An 18,624-nucleotide genomic window follows, 5' to 3' on the forward strand; every position below is an offset into this window, starting at 1 on the left:
CATCGCATGGCTCTGTGTTCTGTACTCACCCTTGCTAAGTGGAGCGGGACTGGAGTGGGACTTCTGAAGTTCTCTGCCTACTCAACAAAACCGTAATTTCTCTAGCAGGCTCTGCAGGTCACAAAATCGAGACGCAGGTCGTTCTGACTGGCCATGGAGGCGACTGCATCTTGCTCTTAGCCGTGGCTTTCCTCTGGTTTTGGGGCAGTGCTCTGCAAGTAGGAGCAGAAGGCAGCAGGGCTGGTTGTGTTGTGCAGCTGGGGCCGTGCCCTTTGGGCAGACCGTGGTCAGAAGTTAATGTGCAAGGCCCCGAGCAGCACAGCGCAGTGCCACTGCGCCTCAGGTTTAATTAAGAAGAGTTTAAGACTAGAGTTTCTCTTATCTTGTTTCCTCCTGCTAGGTGCAGCCGCTTGCGAGAAGGTGCTGTGCCATAAGCAATCAGTTACAACATCCCACAAAGGAAGGTGGTGGAAATTTGCTTTTGCATATAACCCAAAATGCTTGGTAATCGATTGCAGGTGCTTTCGACCTGTGTGTTGTAAACAGAAATCAGGGAATTGCATTTGCACTGCCTTTCCTGTGTTGCCAAATGGCAGGGAGGGGCCACGTGCTAAGGAGCAGCCCAGGAGCTGCGGTCTGGTGGCTTCTGGTGGGAGAGTATGAGGACAGATTGGCCATCTGTCAGCAGGCTCTGGGGTCCTTTGGGGTGCTTTGGTAGCGTGGCCTGGTGAGGAACTGAGAGGGGTGTGATGGAATCACAGAATGGCTCAGATTGGAAGGGACTTCAAAGCCCACTCAGTCTCAGTTCCCTGCCCCACCCTTTTAGTTTTAAACCATTGCCCCTTGTCCTATCACTGTCAGAACACGTAAAAAGTCAGACTCCCTCCTGTTTATGAACTCCCTTTTAAGTACTGGAAATTCTTATGCGTTAAAGCACAACTGGACTTGGAGAAAAAGGGAGATTTTTAAAAACAGAGGAAGAATAGAAATCCTTCTGCCTCCTGTAAGCCAGTGGCTGACTCCTCATTTGGAACAGGGTAGGAAAATGGTGAACTGGAAGCAGGAGCCTCTGTGGAAACCTGCAAATAGCAAGGAATCTGTTATCACCTGTGGAAGCAAAGGCAAACATCTCAGAAAGAAAGAAAGTGCTCCAGAAAGAAGAAGTGCAAATTGTTGTGTCTGGCAAAGGAGTGCAGGAGGGCTTATTGGCTGGAGTGAATGCTGTTTGCCAGAGGTGCTTGTGTACTTGTTAAATTTGCAAGCATCTGCTGAATATTGGCTTGAATTTGTAATTTGTGCATGGTTTTCATGCCCTTTGTCTCCTTCTGAAGAAGTTTTCTTGTTTGGAGAAGGGAAGTCAGAGTTCTGTTCGATGATAAGTGACTGGGGAACGAGGGGATACCTCGTGTGAGGTGCCTGGCTTGTTATTTCTGATGGACGAAGCTATGTAGCCATCTATTTTCTGGCTGCTGTTGAATAAAGAGGTAATAACTGCAGTCCTGACCTGCTGTGAATTTGGTAGAAGTTTCCTCGGTTTAAATCATGTTTTGCTTTGGATGGAATGGGGAACAGCAGGTGAAGATGAGAAGCTATTCATCCCAGAGCAGTGGGGAGTGTTCTTTCCTGCTTGCTTTCCAGGAGGGCATGAGCTCTGCACAGCCATAGCAGTAAAAGTGATGGCCTAGTTGCTCTAAGAGTTCTCTCAGAAGTCAATTAAGTTCTGTTTCTCTCTGATCACATCTTTTGTTTCATGCTATGATTTCTACTTGGCTGCACAAAATGTACTTTTGCAGAAATGTACAACAGTTATCCTAACATTAGAGCAAACTGTGATGTTGCTATAGCAGGCCCTGGTTTGCTGTTTGATGTCTGCATTTGTGAAATAGCCTATTGAAGCTATCAAACTTTCTGTTTCTCTTCCAGATGCAGTTGAATCCATGCTCTCAGATTATGACATCCTTTCTCAGTCCAGTATCCAGCAGCACTCACTGAAGAAGAGAGACCTCCAGCCTGAGACTCATGTAGAGAGGCTTTTAAGTTTCTCAGCCCTGCAAAGGTAATTAAATAATCAGCAATGAAATAATATTGTCTTTTTGTCTTTCAGTTTATGATGAATAACACACAGTTCCAAACTCAGAAATAATCACTGTGGTTTCTATCATGACTGGCCCATTCTTTTAAGTTACTGGTCTGCATGGCTGTGCGAATGGCTTCGGAGAGACTCAGAGGAAACAAAATTATGCCAGGATTCTGGCTGTTGAAATGGCAGCGATCTGTGCTTGCTTTTGCTTTGTTCTTAGGTATAGTTTCAGGTAGACTGCTGTCACAGATGGGGTTGGATTTTACCACTTTTACCTCATCTTGGTAACACTGTCTAACTTGATTGTCCTTTGGTTACTGAGAATCTGTACCTTCAGTTTGGGAAAAGTGTGTTTTGTTGCCCAAGAGGTTTTTCTTTTGCAGTGATTTAATCTTGTTCCTACCACACGTAAACTCTGCATTCAAGAAAACTACTTTTCACCAGATGTGAATTATAAGCACTGGTGAAAGGGGAAGAAGAGATTAAAAGAAAAGTAAGCGAGCTTTGAGAAAATTTAACTTAAAATAGATGAACAAATCCCCTTACCAGCTTTTCCTTTGGTTAAATATGTTAGCAGTGTCAGGTTTTGCTTGAATGCGTATAGAGGAGGTGAATCATGAGCAATCCTTGACTCTTGTGGTTTTTTTTTTTTGTTTCTTTTTTTGTTTAAAATTGAACATCTTGAGCACTTAAAAATGCTCTGTAGATGTACTGATGATTTACAGTTCTGAATTACATAGTATATGCTTCTATACTTTGCTCATCAGAGTTAATGCTTTTAACTTCTTTTGGACCTTCAGAAAAATGAAAACTTTTGTGTTTGTCTTTTGCTTAAAAATAAATGGAAGTAAATTCTTTTACAGGCACTTTAAATTATACCTAACTGCAACTGCTGAACACTTTTCAGAAAAATTTCAAGCATTAATTGTGGATGGTGAAGGCAAGGAAAAGGAGTATCATGTTCAATGGCAAGACTTTTTCACTGGACATGTTGTTGGTTAGTATGGACCAGTCTGTGTCAGTGCTGAGAAAGCACAGCTGTGCTGAGTCACTTGGCCACAGTAAATGCTATGTTACACTCATTTTAATCAAATATGGATAGGTTGAATATGCAAACTTGATTCTTCTGCCCTTCAGGTTTTCTGGTGGTTTGGGTTTTTTTGTTTGTTTTTGTTTATTTTTTAAGCTGTTGTACCAAGCTTCTGATTTTGGACTTCCATTGAGCTTGGCAGCACGTGAATATAAGTTTGCACAGGTAGCAGCTTGTGATTTTCTTTGTTTATTTTTTAAGATGATAATGGAGAATGTGGGATTTCAGTATTTTTGTCACAGAAAGCAAATCCCAGGTAGTGATGATGCAGTGTTGCCCATGTTGTTACATTAAACTACTTTAATGTGATTCTTAGGAGGCTGCTGTTCTGGAAACAGGGGGCGTTTCGCCCCTCTTTAGTCTAACACTAACACTTCTGCTAAGTTGTTTGATTTTTTATGTTGTTTTTGTGATGGGGTGGATTTCTTCCACTGGAATGCACACTGATGCTGTGATATTGCTGGCTGATGGTGAGATCCAGGTTTTGTTGCCAGAATTATCCATGGTCTTTTAACCAATCCCCAAGGCCTTCTCAACAGCACCCAGAAATTATCAGTTAAAGCCAAGCCTTAATGCCTGTGATCATTGAGAAGTTAAGATGGAGGAAGGAGCGCTGGCTCATGTCTTTTTTTTTCTCTTTTTAGAATGTTCTCCAGAGGCTGAGGAAGTTCATCTGACTTGAAGTTTAAAAAATAATTAAAAAAATAAATCAGTGTGTTTGTAGAATCAGTGTTTTTGTAAGAATGCATGCACGTGGAGCTGACTTTTTTTTAATCTCTGTGTCAAAGGGGAGCATAATTCCAAGGTTGTGGCACACATTGGGGATGAAGACTTTACTGTAAGAATCAATACTGATGGAGAAGAATATAATATAGAGGTATGCCTTACTGTTACGGGGAATAGTCAAAAAATCTCTTTTTCCTGTGGGTGTTTCTGTTTCTAGCCAGTCACAGTGACAGTTTTGTAGCTCAAAATAGACTTGGTGGTGGTGGTGGCATTCGTTTTAGAGTTAGTAGGAAGGTGGAATTAAAATGGAAAACCATTTTCACTTCAGAAAAAATGGAATTTTATTAGTGATTGCCATTCTGTGGCATTTGCATCTTTTAGATCCATCAGAGAGAAGATAGATCTTAAACAGGAAGAGATTTTAGAAACCGAAGTGGATAGCATTGGTAATTAGTTGTGATCATGTCCTAGAGAAGAACAAGCAGCACAGCCTTCTGAGCAGAGTTGAGGCTTAGTGAGCTTTCCAAAATTGTGCCTTTGCTATGTCTTGAAATTTTTCCCACTCTCTGGGCTTTGTTTAAAAATCTGCTTTTTCCCTGCTCCCTTCTTCCTGTTTTTCACCATTTTTATTGTGTTATTTTAAACTACTCATTTAAAATAAAAGATCAGCAAATGTATAATTAAAGGCTACCCTAATTACTTGTTCAAAGCAGTGTATTCCCAGACACAGGCTGTGTTAAAGTGGATGAATAACAGTAATTATGGCTAAGTGTTGTATGGATATTGTAATTGTCTCCTAACCCAAGGATAATCAGAATTATAGGTAAGTTTGAGAAATCTGGTCCTATTAAAGTATAAAAATGTGATTAGAATACACGAACCATTCTCCTTGTGCTTTACATCAAGGGCAAACAGTAGCTGTTTGATCATGACAGAAAGCATTTTTAGTGTTTGTGGCCCAAGAATAACATAAGCATGTCTCAATTTCTCAGGCAGTAGTCATGTGGAGACTACAGCTTGTCCACACATCCCCATGTCAGCTTTGCCTCTCACTACCCTGAGATCGTGCCTGCATGTGGTCAGAGTTGGTAGGTGCCAAAGACCATTCCCAAAAGGCAGTACTGACAGAGCTGTCCCAATGTTGCTTTCTTTACTTCCATGGTCCTCACTGCTGGGAAAGGTTTGGAATCTTAATGTAAATGCCTTGTGCATCCTGTCTTGTCCTGGGATGCGGAGTGTTTGCCCTCAGTTTCACAGCTTATAAGAATTGTCTCAAGTTCAGAGTGCTGCCTCAAGCCCAGAGGGAGCCCAGAGCCAAGTGATCTGCAGGGTGGTTTTGGACTGTCTGTGCTGCTTGGCCTTGCCCAAAGAACTGCTCCCATGTGTTGGTTTTTTTTTTGTTGGTGTTGCTGTAGATGGTACTTACAGATAATAATAGGGAAGTGGCAGTATGCATCTGCTGTGCAGTTAGGTTGTTTTTATGTTGAGATTTTGTTGTTTTTTTTAAATTTTTTAGGAACTTTCACTTATAAGTGATTAAGGAATATTGTAGAGTCTGTCTCTGATGGTATTCTGGTGTGCACTTGGATATCCTTTGTTAGTATGGAAGATTTAGACCCTTGTGCCTCTAGTCAGTGCAGTTAGCATATTCTAGCTGTCTCCTCTTCCAGCTGCTTGTCAGTAATGGAGGGAACAGAGGAGTTTGAGACGTCTCCTCAGGCTGCTTTTATTCCTGAGGGGAATTAGAACTCCCTTTCCTATAGCTTTATCAGATGGCTGCTGCTGCTCTATTGAGATGATCTTAGATCTTTGGATGCATGTGGATCATAAAGGGTTAAAGTCAATTGGCTTTCTTGGCAGTGTAGTTTTGTTGGGAGACTTATTTCCAAGGACGAAATTATTATAAAGCAAGGTACATGTGTATGTGTACGCATAAAGCTGGGGAGACTTGGCTCTGTGTGTGTATGTATGTATTCTACTTAAGTCTTTGCACCAACTGTGTTCCTAACTATCTGTGTTTCTGCTGCTCTTGTGCTCTCAGCCCCTGTGGAGATTTATAGATAATGTTCAAGATGAAAGATTGCTGGTCTACAGATCTGAAGATATTAAAGATTTCTCACGTCTGCAATCCCCCAAAGTATGTGGTTATTTAAAGCTGAATGAAGAGGATCTTTTACCTAAAGGACTGGAAGAGAGTAAGCAAAATGAAGGTAAGGATCCATACCCTGGGAGAGCAGGACCTTCCAAATGAATACTTGAATTCCATTTGTGTAAGCAAGTGAGATCACAACCTGGGCAATAATCTCTGTTGCTGCTGGTTTAATTCTTTGAAGTCACAGGTTCAGGAGGGAAAGCAGTACCTGTTTTAATGCCCTCTTTCCCTCTCTCCCCCATACAACAAAACCCATAATGCTGAAAAGAATAAGCTGTCCTTAGCAGTATGTGCTTGCTAAAAGGATGACTGGATCTATCCAAATGTAAGTGAAATACAGGAAGCACTCCTTGGTAGTGTTTGTTGTGACAGCTCACAACAAGGTTCGTAGGCTTTTTAAGGTGAACACTAAAGCAACCTTATACTTGTGCACTCTAGGGCCCATTTGATGTCTGTGGCCGCTGTAATAATGCCTCTTGAGCTGTGATGAGTCTTTGAGTCTCACTTTCCTCTATCTTCTACTGCATCAGCAGGGATGGGGCTAATGACTGGGGACAGAAAGAAGTGTTGTTAGGACAGAGACTGATGATGTTAAAAACTCTGTAGGTAAATGTATTGAGCAGCTCTATTTCATTACTGTACATTCCATTTCTTACAGCAAGTCTGAGGACTGTTATGAAGACAAATTCCAGAGTCCTCACGTCCACCCAAAATCAGACAACCCAAAAATCCCACCCCGTCTCTTGTTCAAGTCTCAAATAAAGACATTAGGCACAGCCATAGACAGCTTGTTGAATGTTTATTTTTATTTTTTTTAATGCCCATTAGCCAGCATCCACCGGGAGAAAAGAGCCATTCCAGACAGCTCCAAAGATACGTGCAAGATGTTGGTAGTGGCAGACCATCGGTTTTTCAAGTACATGGGCCGCGGGGAAGAGAGCACTACTATAAACTATTTGGTAGGTTCTCTGTTCAAATTTGTTGGAGCAAATGGAGAAAAGAAAAAAGTGATTCAGTAGTTAAACAACATAGAGCTAATACAGATCTTTTACAGCATATGTACATCACACCTGTGTGCTTTTTACCTGGGAAATGCTAAATCGTGCATGAAAAATATTTTGTAGTGGTGATACTGTAATTAAGTAGTCTTCAGTTTTCAGATCCCTTCCCTTTGCATGCTACTGGTAGCTATGCTGTTTTCTCATAAAGAAAAACAGTTTTTTGATTGGAGTTGTAGATTCTCTTGGACTTTGAATTCCGGTGTAAATGGTCCAAACGTGTTTAAAGTCCACACGGGAGGCAAAAACAACTTGTATAGTTTTTCAACTTCATCCAAGATTCTCTGTCCAGAACAACAAAACTTTGAGATAAGAGCAGTAAGCAAGTAGTTTGGTTGCATGTGTAGTTGTGAAATAGAACACCTGCCTACCGCAGGAGTGGAGAGTATGGCTTCTGGGACATGAGAGAGTAAGAAGTGAAACCACTTGTGATGATGTGTTGTTTCTCATGAGTCTCCTTCTGAGTCTGAATCTTTGATGTACTGATCACTCTGTGCCGTCTTTCCTGTCTTTTCAACCTCTCTGTTCCCAGAAATGTTTACGTTCTCCAGGTTATTGAGTCTTAGTTCATCTATTTGCAGAGTTTATCTCAGCATCTGACATACGATTCTTCAAGACTGAACCTACTCTTGTGTTGCCTGGGTAGATGTGTGCTGTAAGCAACACAGAGATGGAAAGTTGTTTTTAAGTGGCTGTAAATGTCATTCTTCGTTCTGAGCAAGTTTGATGCTCTGTATCTAGCAGAAGGTGATTTTTAAGTAGGTGAAAACAATTCAAAAAGGGAGATATTAATTGTGAGTGCTGAAGAGAGACTTTCTGAAACCTCGTGCTTGAATCATAATTAAAAAAATGGTAGTTCACTGCCTGTGAAAGGGAAGGAGGCCTCGGGGATCAGTTGAGTTCAGTGCTGAAACAAAGCAGTAAAAACAGCTTCCTCCTCTGCCTTTCCCCTCAGAGAAACCTGGAAAACCACTATACAAACAAAACATTTCCCAAGATGTCTTGTTTTTAATGTTACCTCTTCCACTGCTCTAGTGAAAGTGATAAATGAGAGCTTGTACTGCTTTGTCATGATGGAATGTTTTCAGAGATACTTGATAGTACTCTTTGGATCCATGCACTGTTGGTTGTGGAACACTGAATATGTCTGTTATGTTTAAAAGGTTCAATTTTAATTTGAAGTGCTTCCAGATAAGTGCTGCAGCTTCTTGGGATGTCTTGAATTTTGGTGCACAAAAGCTTAGGACTGTCATGAGTTTTTATTCTTTCCTGCATAGATTGAATTGATAGACAGAGTGGATGACATCTACCGAAATACTTCCTGGGACAATGGGGCCTTCAAAGGTTATGGCATACAGATAGAGCAGGTTGGTATTCACTGAACTGGGCAAAGGGTTTCAGTTTAAACTGTAAGTACTCTTTAGGTGTCAGGATTTCTGACTGTTGGGGCTGTTCCTGTTTATCAGACATACCATTATGCACATACTTCTATTGGTGGCTAGTGCTTAGCTAATAGAACATGAGTGTGCCTCAAACACGTGAAAGAAACGCAAATCCTGAGTGACTTTTATGATTGCAGTTAAACATAATATCAAGGTAGTGCAGAGTTAAAGCATAGGAATTTGGCAGAGGGCATTAAAAAAGAAGAGGAATCTATCTGCTTTGAGTAGTGCAAGAGCTGGCATGTGGCACATGGGGACATCCATGCTACGAGCTAGCTGCCTCTCTAGGAGCAAGGAATGAGAGCTAATTGAGGGGCAGGAGGAAAGCATACTGCTCTAGTCTACTGGGAAAGCGACAATCCTTTAAAGTATGCCTTAGTTAACAATAATTCTGTGATGTTCAGCATCCATTAATTCTGTATGTGAGTCCTAGCTGTATTTGCTAGGGGTTTGGTTTTTATCTAACGTGCATCCTAAATCATAGTATTCTGGTGAAGACCATTGATGTTACTCTGCAATTTCTGGTGTAATTCCTTGTGATCTGGCCAGTGTATCTTAGCTAGCAGAAGCTGAAAGCTTAACACTGAGAGCATGCTGAATCTGAGTTTTTCTTCTTGCAGATCTATTGAGACCTTTAGGATTGCACTGAAAACTTTTCTGTAGTTATAAAATTGACCAAAATTCTTCTACATTGTTGTCGCCCTTTTTGAAATGTAGATTATCATCCACAGTGAACCAGAACATGTAGAACCTGGAGAAAAGCATTACAATATGGCAAAAAGTTACCCAGATGACAAGAAGGATGCCTGGGATGTGAAAATGCTGCTAGAGGTAGGTAGTAACCCTTAAATAATGGTGCCTTTTGCAGGAATTCTCCTGCACAGCTGTTCTGCAGTAGTGGATGAGACTCCTTCACTTCCTTTCTGTGATGTATAGATGTTAGACTAAGTCAAACTAGCAAACGTGCCCTGTAGCAAGAGCATGGGGCATGTGCATGGCATGGCAAAGGGCTCCTTTGTATAACTATGGAGTGCACACCAACTGGGATTAATATGTAACTTGAGTCAGAAGGGCAGTCCTGCCTCTAAGACTGATTGCCTTCTGACCTTCACAAAATTAGTGCAGTTGGCTTCCCCTCTATGTGAAAAGGGGGAAATGAACTGCAAGTTACATGAATGAATGTGTTCAATGTACGTGGGTAGTCATTTAAGTTTATTCAGATTTATAGGACAGATAATCATCTGCTTTTGCCTGACTTAATCTGCTTTTGCCAGATTTAGAAGGTGCATGGCTTATTAGATAAAAGTTATCTATAGATTTCTGGTATGCACAGTGAAACATTTTACAGAGAATATACTTTTTTTTTTTCTCTTCAAAGCAATTTAGCTTTGATATTGCTGAGAAAGCAGCTCATGTGTGCCTTGCTCATCTCTTCACATACCAAGATTTTGATATGGGAACACTTGGACTGGCTTATGTTGGTTCTCCCAGACCTAACAGCCATGGTGGCATTTGTCCTAAAGGCAAGACTTCCTTTTCTTTCTTTCCAACTGTGACTTGAAAGCTACTTTTGTTGTTTCTTTTTAATCCTCTTCTAGCTTTCATGGAGCATGACATGTTATTTGTATGGTCTCTAGTGGTTGTCTTTTGGATAGAATTGATGGCCATTTTCTTGGCTGGAGCTGAAAAAAGAGAGAAGTGGGGGGGGGGGGAGTCACAAGGCTATCTGGAGTGAAGAAGCTTTGTGAAAGCCATTGCGGCCTGGCTAGACCAAGTTCCACTCTATGTGGGTACATCTTGCCACAGTTCTTGAAATGGCAGATGCTGTTGTCTTGGAAATTTCTTGTATTGTCCTCCTTTGCTGCAGTGGGGGGGTTGGACAGGATGATCTCTGGAGGTCCCTTCCAACCCCTACAATTCTGTGACAATACATGAGCTGTTTGTGCTGTGCTTGAAAGAATTCCCACTGGAGAAAACTGGCAAGAGGCTCATTGGTGAGCCTGTGAGAACAACAAAGCTGTTCATTTTGTCAAACAAAGAATAGTTGCCTGCCCACCTCCTATAAAGAAAAAAAACAAAACAAAAAAAAACCAACAAGAAAAACACTTGTCAATTTGTTTTGTTTCTATCTCACATCTGTAGCTTATCACAGTCCAATTGTAAAGAAAGACATCTATCTGAACAGTGGCTTAACCAGCACCAAGAACTATGGGAAGACCATCCTCACAAAGGTAAGAGAGTATCCTCTGCAGAGAGTGAGTGTTTGGTGTATGTACTTGTTTGTTGGTGATGTGTTTTTCTGGGGTTGTGATGATCTGTACTCTGTCAGCAGCAAGCTGCTGGCTTTCAGATGGAGTCAGATCCCTGGGGACAGGGATGTAGGTCACAGAGCCCTTATCACCATTTCTGTCCTGGTTGACAGAAGGTGTTAGGATTGAATGCAATCGAAGACCGAATTCACTGGGGAACAGTAAGGGGGAAATGTAGCCATTGTCTAATAAGGACTGTCCAAAAGTTATCCAAGTACAAATAGGATTTTGATATGCAGAGATTAATTTAAATGTGTTTTATTGCCAATAAAGAAAAAATCATTCTCAAACAGGACAGGCAATATTATACAGCCAGGAGGCTTACAGCAAGAATAAAATTAGTCTGAAATAAGGACTTACTGTGTTTGCTATTGCATGCGTCCTCAGTATGGAGACGGAAGATAGCATACGTAGGCTTGTTCTACATGCAAGGTAAAGCAGTGCTGTAGTGTAGGCGAAGTAGGAGGTCTGGTTTGGACCTTTTAATGAAATTCATCTTCCTGCTTTTTGTGTGTGCATGTGTCTTGAATAAGTAGTGCAGAAAACAGTGTAATAAGCAGGGGTGCTAACACTGATGTAAATTGATGCTGTCTGGATTTTTTTCATAGCTGATGCGACAATATAGACATAAGGGCCTCAGTCTGAGCTCTGTCTCACTTGAGAAGATAGCAGAGCAGTGTCTGCATTTGCAGCTAGCAGATCTTTGCAGCAGTGTATTTTTCTCCTGCTGACTTCTCAGCTGTGCTTTGCTGTAGCCTGATTATAAAGGGAATTCATAATTGATGTGTGGGCTAAAACTTGGCGCAGAAGCTGTCAAGAAGCTAGGAAAAAAAGACAGAGAAGCTTTGTGCTCGAGGGATGTTGACAAAGAGCTCTGGCTGTTGCCATGCTATTTGCATTCGTTGTTCAGTCTCCAAGCTGGAGCCCCGTCCTGGACGACAAAGGAAATTGAGTTTGACGTCGGCCCAGTAGGAGTCACAAAGCTTGGGCTGAGGCAGTGGGCACATGCAGACTGTTTTCACAGGGAGACTTTTGCAGAGCATCTGATCAGACTTAAAAAGAATTTGTTTAAAACCTTCCCACAAATGAAATGCCATAAAGCACCGATGCGATCTCTGGGCAGTTCTCCTGCCCTGGCTCACCTGGTGGGCATGCTTAGTACTGGACACCAGCAGCAGTGACTGTTACCTCACCAAACTTCTTTCTGTCATGAAGCATCCGATCTCCTTGAGGTTAGCATATTTCTGTGCCATTTTCTTTTGTCACCTTGTGAACTTGCCACCACCTACTGGTCACAGCCTTGCAGAGAGGTGCCGTGCCACCATGTGGAGCTGCGTGGGATCCTCAGCACAAGGAATCATCTCCTGCAGTGGAGATGTTAGAAATTCCTCCCTGTCGGGCTGCATTTGTAGATGTCTTTCTTAGCAGTTATGTAATAGCAGAGCTTATTCAGTGCTCCTGATGTAATCATTTATTTAGAAGAAATAATTCTAATGGCAAGATAAGCTTGAACAAGAAATTGACTAATTGTGGTAGCTGCTGTTTGTTTGGATTGGTTTTTGTGTTGAACTTTCATGCCTTCCAGCTGTTTAAAATCAGTTTGTGATATTTTGAGTATCTGCTTTACACTGAAAACAAAATTGAATGGTATTCTTGGGCAGCACTTCGTCTTTAACAAGGCTTTAACATTCTGACCTAGCCTGGAACTTGCCTTTGGATGCAAACCAGATCTGTACTTGCCTTTAGTTCCCTGCTTCTGTGATAGTGGGGAAATGGCTTTTACATCTCAGTGTATTGTAGAATTGTGGGTGACTTAGAAGTGGTTGGGATGTCCTGTCCTGTCCTGCTCAAAATGATTTCTTTCAGCACTCCTATTTTTTTTACATCTTCAACAAAGGAGGCCGACTTGGTTACAACACATGAACTTGGCCATAACTTTGGAGCAGAGCACGATCCTGACAGTCTGCCAGAATGTGCCCCCACAGAGGACCAGGGAGGGAAATATGTTATGTATCCAATTGCTGTCAGTGGAGATCATGAAAACAATAAGGTATAGTTGCATAATTTTGCTTACGTGTGCAAGTCTTTGCTATGGTCAGTGACCTTTTACACAGGAAGGCTATTTAGTTAATGATTCGTTCACTTTGAAGCATATGGGAATTTAATGGATTAACCATAAAAAGAAAACACAACTTCTTGCGGTTGGATTCTCTGCAAGATGAACTCATCTTTGCTTTCCAAGTTTCTCTGGGGTTCATGATGTGTCCAGGTGCTGTTTGTAATCAATTGTTGTGGCTGTGGCCATTTTCCCATCTTAAAATTCTTCGGAGCCGTCAAGATGGCAGCAATGGAAAGAATAAATGCTTTCTAAGACACCAAGATTTGGAGGTGTGAAGAGGTTGAGGCTGTCACAGATGTATTTGTTGACAGAAGGGTGCACTCCTCAGTGCTGCTCTTTCTCTTTATGATTCTCCAGATGTTTTCAAGCTGCAGCAAAAAATCCATCCATAGGACCATAGAGATCAAGGCTCAGGAGTGCTTCAAAGAGCGCAACAACAAAGTGTGTGGGAACTCCAGGGTGGACGAAGGGGAGGAATGCGATCCTGGCCTCTTGTACCAACAAGCTGATCCCTGCTGCTCTGCAGACTGCAAACTGAAAGATGGTGCCAAATGCAGGTAAGGGAAGGTGCACTGCAGCATCTCATACGTGGGGGAGAGAGTTTCTTTCTCCACCTTTTGTTGTGCTCCTACTTCTTTAAGATACACAAATAAATGCTCAGTATTTCTTCCTTTCATTTTGATCTTTCCGCAGTGATCGGAACAGCCCCTGCTGTAAAGGCTGCCAGTTTGAAAGTGCCCAGAAGAAATGCCAAGAAGCCATAAATGCCACTTGTAAAGGAGAGTCTTTTTGCACGGGTAGGACAGAGCTGTGTGCTCGCTCCATCAGCTAGCCAAGTGCTCCAGGCTCAATGTCCTGTTCCATCAGCTTTTGAGCCGGCGCCCTTTATTCATCCGGTACAACTAATTTTAGAGACCAGTTAAGCACCACAGAACTGCTCTATAATAAGTTGTAGTTCAGGAACTGCTTGGTGATTTGCTGCGCAGTAGAACATGAAGAATGTTTATTTCTTCTTCCTTTAAGAAAAGGAAAGCAAAACAGGGCAGGTCACTGGGAAGGGCCAAGGATTAACTGAATCTTGCCCTAGAAAGGGTGGAATTACAGCAGCTCTGCTTCCCTTCCCCACTTGTTTACTACTTCTTTGTAATCTTTTCTGGAGGCAAGGGGATAGGTCAGAGCTATGCTGCTCTGCTCATGGGGCCTCTGGGATCTGCTGTGTGCTGCTTGCTCTCCAGAATGCAGCAATGCCCTCTGCTCTAACACTGACCTCCTACCTGTTGCCCCCTGTCTGCAGGGAACAGCAGCGAGTGCCCTCCTCCTGGGAATGCTCCAGACGACACAATCTGTGTGGACATGGGGAAGTGCAAGGATGGCGAGTGCATCCCTTTCTGCGAGAGGGAGAAGAACCTTCGCTCGTGTGCCTGCAATGGTGGGTGGTGTGGGACTGGACTGAGAGGTGTTGCCTTAGCCCTGACCCCAGGTAGCGCTGGGCTAATCTGTTGGAGAGCTGAGCACATGGTTCCCTTAAGGATTGTTGGTTGTTTTTTTTACTGTTTTTTTGGGTGTAGTATTTTCTGTTTGGACTCAGGTACAACTCTGTGATTGTTATGGGTCTCTTCCAGCTTGGGATGTTCTGTGGAAAGGAATGTAAATGTCCTTTTGTCTTCTGGTGGGCTTGGTTGAAGACATTAAGATGAAACTTAGGGTCTGCATCCTAGGTAAAGAAGGAGGCATCCCCACCATCTTCTTCCTTGGCTCTAGACAACTAGAAGGCGAAAGTCTGGCTGTTCTGATAGTGGGGAGATGCCTCTGGACCAAATGTGACCTCCAAAAAGTAAAAGAAGAGAGACTTCAGAAGCCAAAGTGCCTTTGAGGACATAGGATCCTCGAGCCCTGCTAGTGCATACCTGCCTGTCCTGCCTTTGTATCAATGAGCTACAGTGCTTTCTTGATCTCCATCTTATCTCCCAAGTGTGTTAGAGCAGCTGGGAAGAGGAGGAGGACTCCACAGGAGATGCCGAGGGACATACAGTGAGCCCCCCCATTTGAGACAGAGGATATAGCTGAGGAGAAGGGTTCCTGGAGGGCTTGAAACCCAAGAAGCATTTGAATCCATCTTGGATGGTTGCATTTGGAACTTCCTCACCTGCAGCCTAGGGGTATCAGCCTGCAGAGCTTGGTCCCACTGTGTCCCCCAGAACATTAAATTGGGCATCTGTTTGAGCGTCAGGCTTGGTCATGGGGTTGCATAGTCCTGCCTTCCCCGTGGAAAGCTGAGCAGCAGCAGGGTCGGCTGGGGGACACGGACTGTGCATGTTCTGGCGGGTTGCAGGGGCTGATGGGGCTGTGCTGCCTTCTTGCAGAAACGGATAACTCCTGCAAGGTGTGCTGCCGGGACGAGCAGGATCGGTGCACGCCGTACGTCGATGCCAACCACCAGTTCCTGTTTCTGCGCAAGGGGAAGCCTTGTACCGTGGGCTTCTGTGACACAAATGTGAGTGTGCTTGGGTGCCATGCACTGCGCAGCCTACTTTTGTAGCTGGATGGAGAGCAGGCAAAGCTCTGTCGCTCCCAGGCCTGGGTGCAGTGAAACCGAGGAGAGCGGTGGGTCCCCTCCAGCCCGGGATGCCTGGTGCTGTGGGTGTGCTGGCAGAGGAGGCACAGCTGCCTTCAGCTCCCGGGGGACTGACAGTAAAGCTGAGGAAGAAAGTGGTTCGCAGAAGATCAGGATCTGGACTCATTTGCCTTTCCATGATGTAAATGTTACAAGGTATCTGAGAGTGCAGATAGAATTTAGCTCCATAAATGGATGTGCAGGGTGAAGCTGCTCCTTCTGCTGCTGCTTACAGCCCCTTCTAGCTGCTCCTGCGTGTCAGCAGCTGGCAGCTTGTGCACAGGAAGTGACCAAACACTTCCACAAGCTGGGCTGGGTTAGCAGCACTGTTCAGCTGCCCACATATTAGCCCAGTTAATCCTGACTGAAATCAGCTAAGTCAGGAGCAAGGACATGAATATCTGGTGAGCTGTGAGCCTTTGCTGCTAGCACAGTGGTGACCACAGCTACATGGCCAGCATGTAGTCTGCAGGCCTGGCAAACAGGGCTGGACTTTCTGTTGGCAGAAGTGAATAGTGGGAGGCATACCCCAGTCCTGCTGCAGAATGGAAAGGGCAGCAATGCTTTACTGTGTTAAACCAGCACAGACCTGGAAGCCAATCTGTGGGGTCCTGAGAGCTGTGGCCTCCTTGGGCAGTAGGAATTGAGGCTTCCAGTGCATCAGCCTCTCCAGAAACTTTGGTTTTGTGTCCCCTGTGATGTTGAAACACTTTTTGCATGTTTCAATAATTACGACTGAATCTGTTGCAGTCAGCAGTGGAATTGAAATTTGGTCAAAAATAAAGGCAATAAAAGTGGAGCGGTGGTGCTGGGATGAGTTCAAATCGATTCACAGTGTCTGAAGGGCTTCCATTTCTCTGCAGCTTTGATTTCAGAACAATCTCTGCATCCTTTTCCCTCTCCAAGAAAGAAGTAGTTAATGTTTACACAGCCTAAGATCATTTTGTAAATAGATGCTTGCTTTTACAGGGCAAATGTGAGAAGCAAGTACAGGATGTGATTGAACGATTTTGGGATTTCATAGACCAGCTTAGCATCAACACCTTCGGTAAGATTACATAACCATGTCCTGTGGTTTGGTTTACTTCTCAGTGTGAACTAAAGGTTTGACATCACTGATCTTACCTTGTAAGGCAAGGAATAGGATTATTTTGCATTTTTCCACTCTGTTATTTCCTACTCTGTTATTTCCTAGTCATCTTCCAAGCTTGTAAAAGATGTGATAGCTATTCCAGAAAGCTTCTTGTCTGAAAACCAGTAAGTAGGTCAATTAGAGAAAAGGAAATAACAGTTCCTTAGAGGTCAGCTAGATTCAGCATGGTACAGTAAAAGTAGGCCTCAGTGGGATTTAAATGTCAATGGACTGAGAAGACTTCATTTCTCTCATTTAATAAAGCCCCTTCCAGCAATGTGTCTGTTGTGAGTCACAGGCTGGTGATGGAGAGGTTCTGACCCCCAGTATGCAGCCAACAGGCAGCACCTCCCAGGGCAGCTGCTCTCCTTCTGTTACTGTTGTCTTGAAGACACTGTTAAGGAGCAGGTGCTTGTGTAACAGTGGGGTTAACAGTGCGTGTGTTTGTGGTAATGTGTGCATGCACAGGGCAGTGCACACTGACCTTCAAAGTCAGACTGGATGGGGCTCTGAGCAACCTGATGGAGCTGTAGGTGTCCCTGCTCATTGCAGGGGAGCTGGACTAGATGGCCTTTAAGGGTCCCTTCCAACTCAAACAATTCTCTGATTGTATGACGTGTGTTTGAGGCTTTCAAACCTAAGCTCTAAAGTTAAAAATAAAAAATACTGTGTAGGTGATTATTAAAGCCATTCAGTCTGCTCAAGTAGAGGCACTCTGCATCTCTGCCCAAAAATGAGCGTGTTGTGGAGTCTTGTGGTTGTACCATCAGAAGTTGGGGACAGATGCACAGTGTCCTGCAATTGTGAGGAACCCTGGCTAAGGGCAGCCTGCTCCCAGTCTGCTCACATTGAACAATATGGCCTGTCAGCATCCCTTATCAGAGAACATGTTACTGTTGACAGTGTTACTAAATTGCATCAAATCTTTTTAAATGTATAATTCCTATTAGGTTGGCCTAGTTCTGCACCCTGTGTTTATCTGACAAATTTTGCAATGGCAGCAGAACAAAGACTTGTGTGTAGGCGTGAAGCTGTACTTGGCAGGTTACTGATGGGTTTGAACCGATTCACAGGGAAGTTCCTGGCAGATAACATAGTGGGCTCTGTGCTCGTCTTCTCCTTGCTGTTTTGGATTCCTCTCAGCATCCTTGTGCACTGTGTGGTGAGTATTGCTGGAGATGACTGCTCTGTTGAACGGAGCTGGAGGAGAAACTCCTTGTGTACTGTCTGTGGGAGGTGGTGGTGGGGAGATTTTAGCAAACCCCACAGGGAGAATCCAGCGAATGTCCCTTCAGTAGGCAGAGCTCCTCCTGAGCTCTGCCAAGCTCTAGCAACACCAGTGCACCAGTGACTGTTCTGGAGATGTTCCTGTTCTTTCCTGGGCAGATTTTCTTCTGCCTTCCAAATTCTGCACAAGTATAGTTCTAACAATTCCCATTAGAGTCAGAGTTTTCTGTAGCCCTCTTAAAACTTTTGTTTTGGGGGGAGACCCAGTGCAGGAAGTGATCTTGGTTCAGATGGGGTAGAGAGAGTCGATAGCAGCCAAGCATGTGGTGTGGGGTGGGAGCAGGGATTGCTGTGCCCACGAGCACACTGAGGACTTCGGGGAAGGGAAAAAACAGCCCCACCCCTGCTGTGTCACTGCAGGGCAACTGGAACAGGGACCTTGCTTGCAACTGGGAAACTACTTTTGTGTGTATTTTGATTTACTTTTGGTTTGTTTTTCATTAGGACAAGAAATTGGACAAGCAATATGAGGAAAACAACAAGTCTCTGTTCTGTGCCAGTGTAAGTTTGTGTCTGAAAGCCATCCAGTGTGTTGTAGATCTGAACCTAACGTTTCTGTACAGTATTTTGGCAAAGCAGTGACAGTAGATGGACCTGGAATCCCATGCCTTGACC

At 43.5% G+C, this 18,624-nt stretch overlaps 1 protein-coding gene across 2 annotated transcripts in view; it reads left to right on the forward strand.

Moving 5' to 3' along the window:
* The window catches only part of ADAM17 (ADAM metallopeptidase domain 17), a 33,568-nt gene that overhangs the window by 11,780 nt on the left and 3,164 nt on the right, over positions 1–18,624 (forward strand). For both annotated transcript variants that reach the window (XM_042878944.1, XM_042878935.1), the window contains exons 2-18: positions 1,924–2,056; positions 2,944–3,077; positions 3,959–4,047; positions 5,938–6,106; positions 6,877–7,007; positions 8,384–8,473; positions 9,266–9,379; positions 9,927–10,071; positions 10,691–10,779; positions 12,755–12,907; positions 13,334–13,533; positions 13,670–13,773; positions 14,271–14,405; positions 15,340–15,470; positions 16,560–16,638; positions 17,796–17,884; positions 18,454–18,510. In XM_042878944.1, coding sequence (XP_042734878.1) covers positions 1,924–2,056; positions 2,944–3,077; positions 3,959–4,047; positions 5,938–6,106; positions 6,877–7,007; positions 8,384–8,473; positions 9,266–9,379; positions 9,927–10,071; positions 10,691–10,779; positions 12,755–12,907; positions 13,334–13,533; positions 13,670–13,773; positions 14,271–14,405; positions 15,340–15,470; positions 16,560–16,638; positions 17,796–17,884; positions 18,454–18,510 — 2,042 coding nt within the window. The remainder of the gene's footprint in view (positions 1–1,923; positions 2,057–2,943; positions 3,078–3,958; positions 4,048–5,937; positions 6,107–6,876; positions 7,008–8,383; positions 8,474–9,265; positions 9,380–9,926; positions 10,072–10,690; positions 10,780–12,754; positions 12,908–13,333; positions 13,534–13,669; positions 13,774–14,270; positions 14,406–15,339; positions 15,471–16,559; positions 16,639–17,795; positions 17,885–18,453; positions 18,511–18,624) is intronic.

This window comes from Lagopus leucura, unplaced genomic scaffold, assembly GCF_019238085.1.
Source record: "Lagopus leucura isolate 7727_CA_CO unplaced genomic scaffold, USGS_WTPT01 Super-Scaffold_73, whole genome shotgun sequence".
In the NCBI taxonomy this organism is placed as follows: domain Eukaryota; kingdom Metazoa; phylum Chordata; class Aves; order Galliformes; family Phasianidae; genus Lagopus; species Lagopus leucura.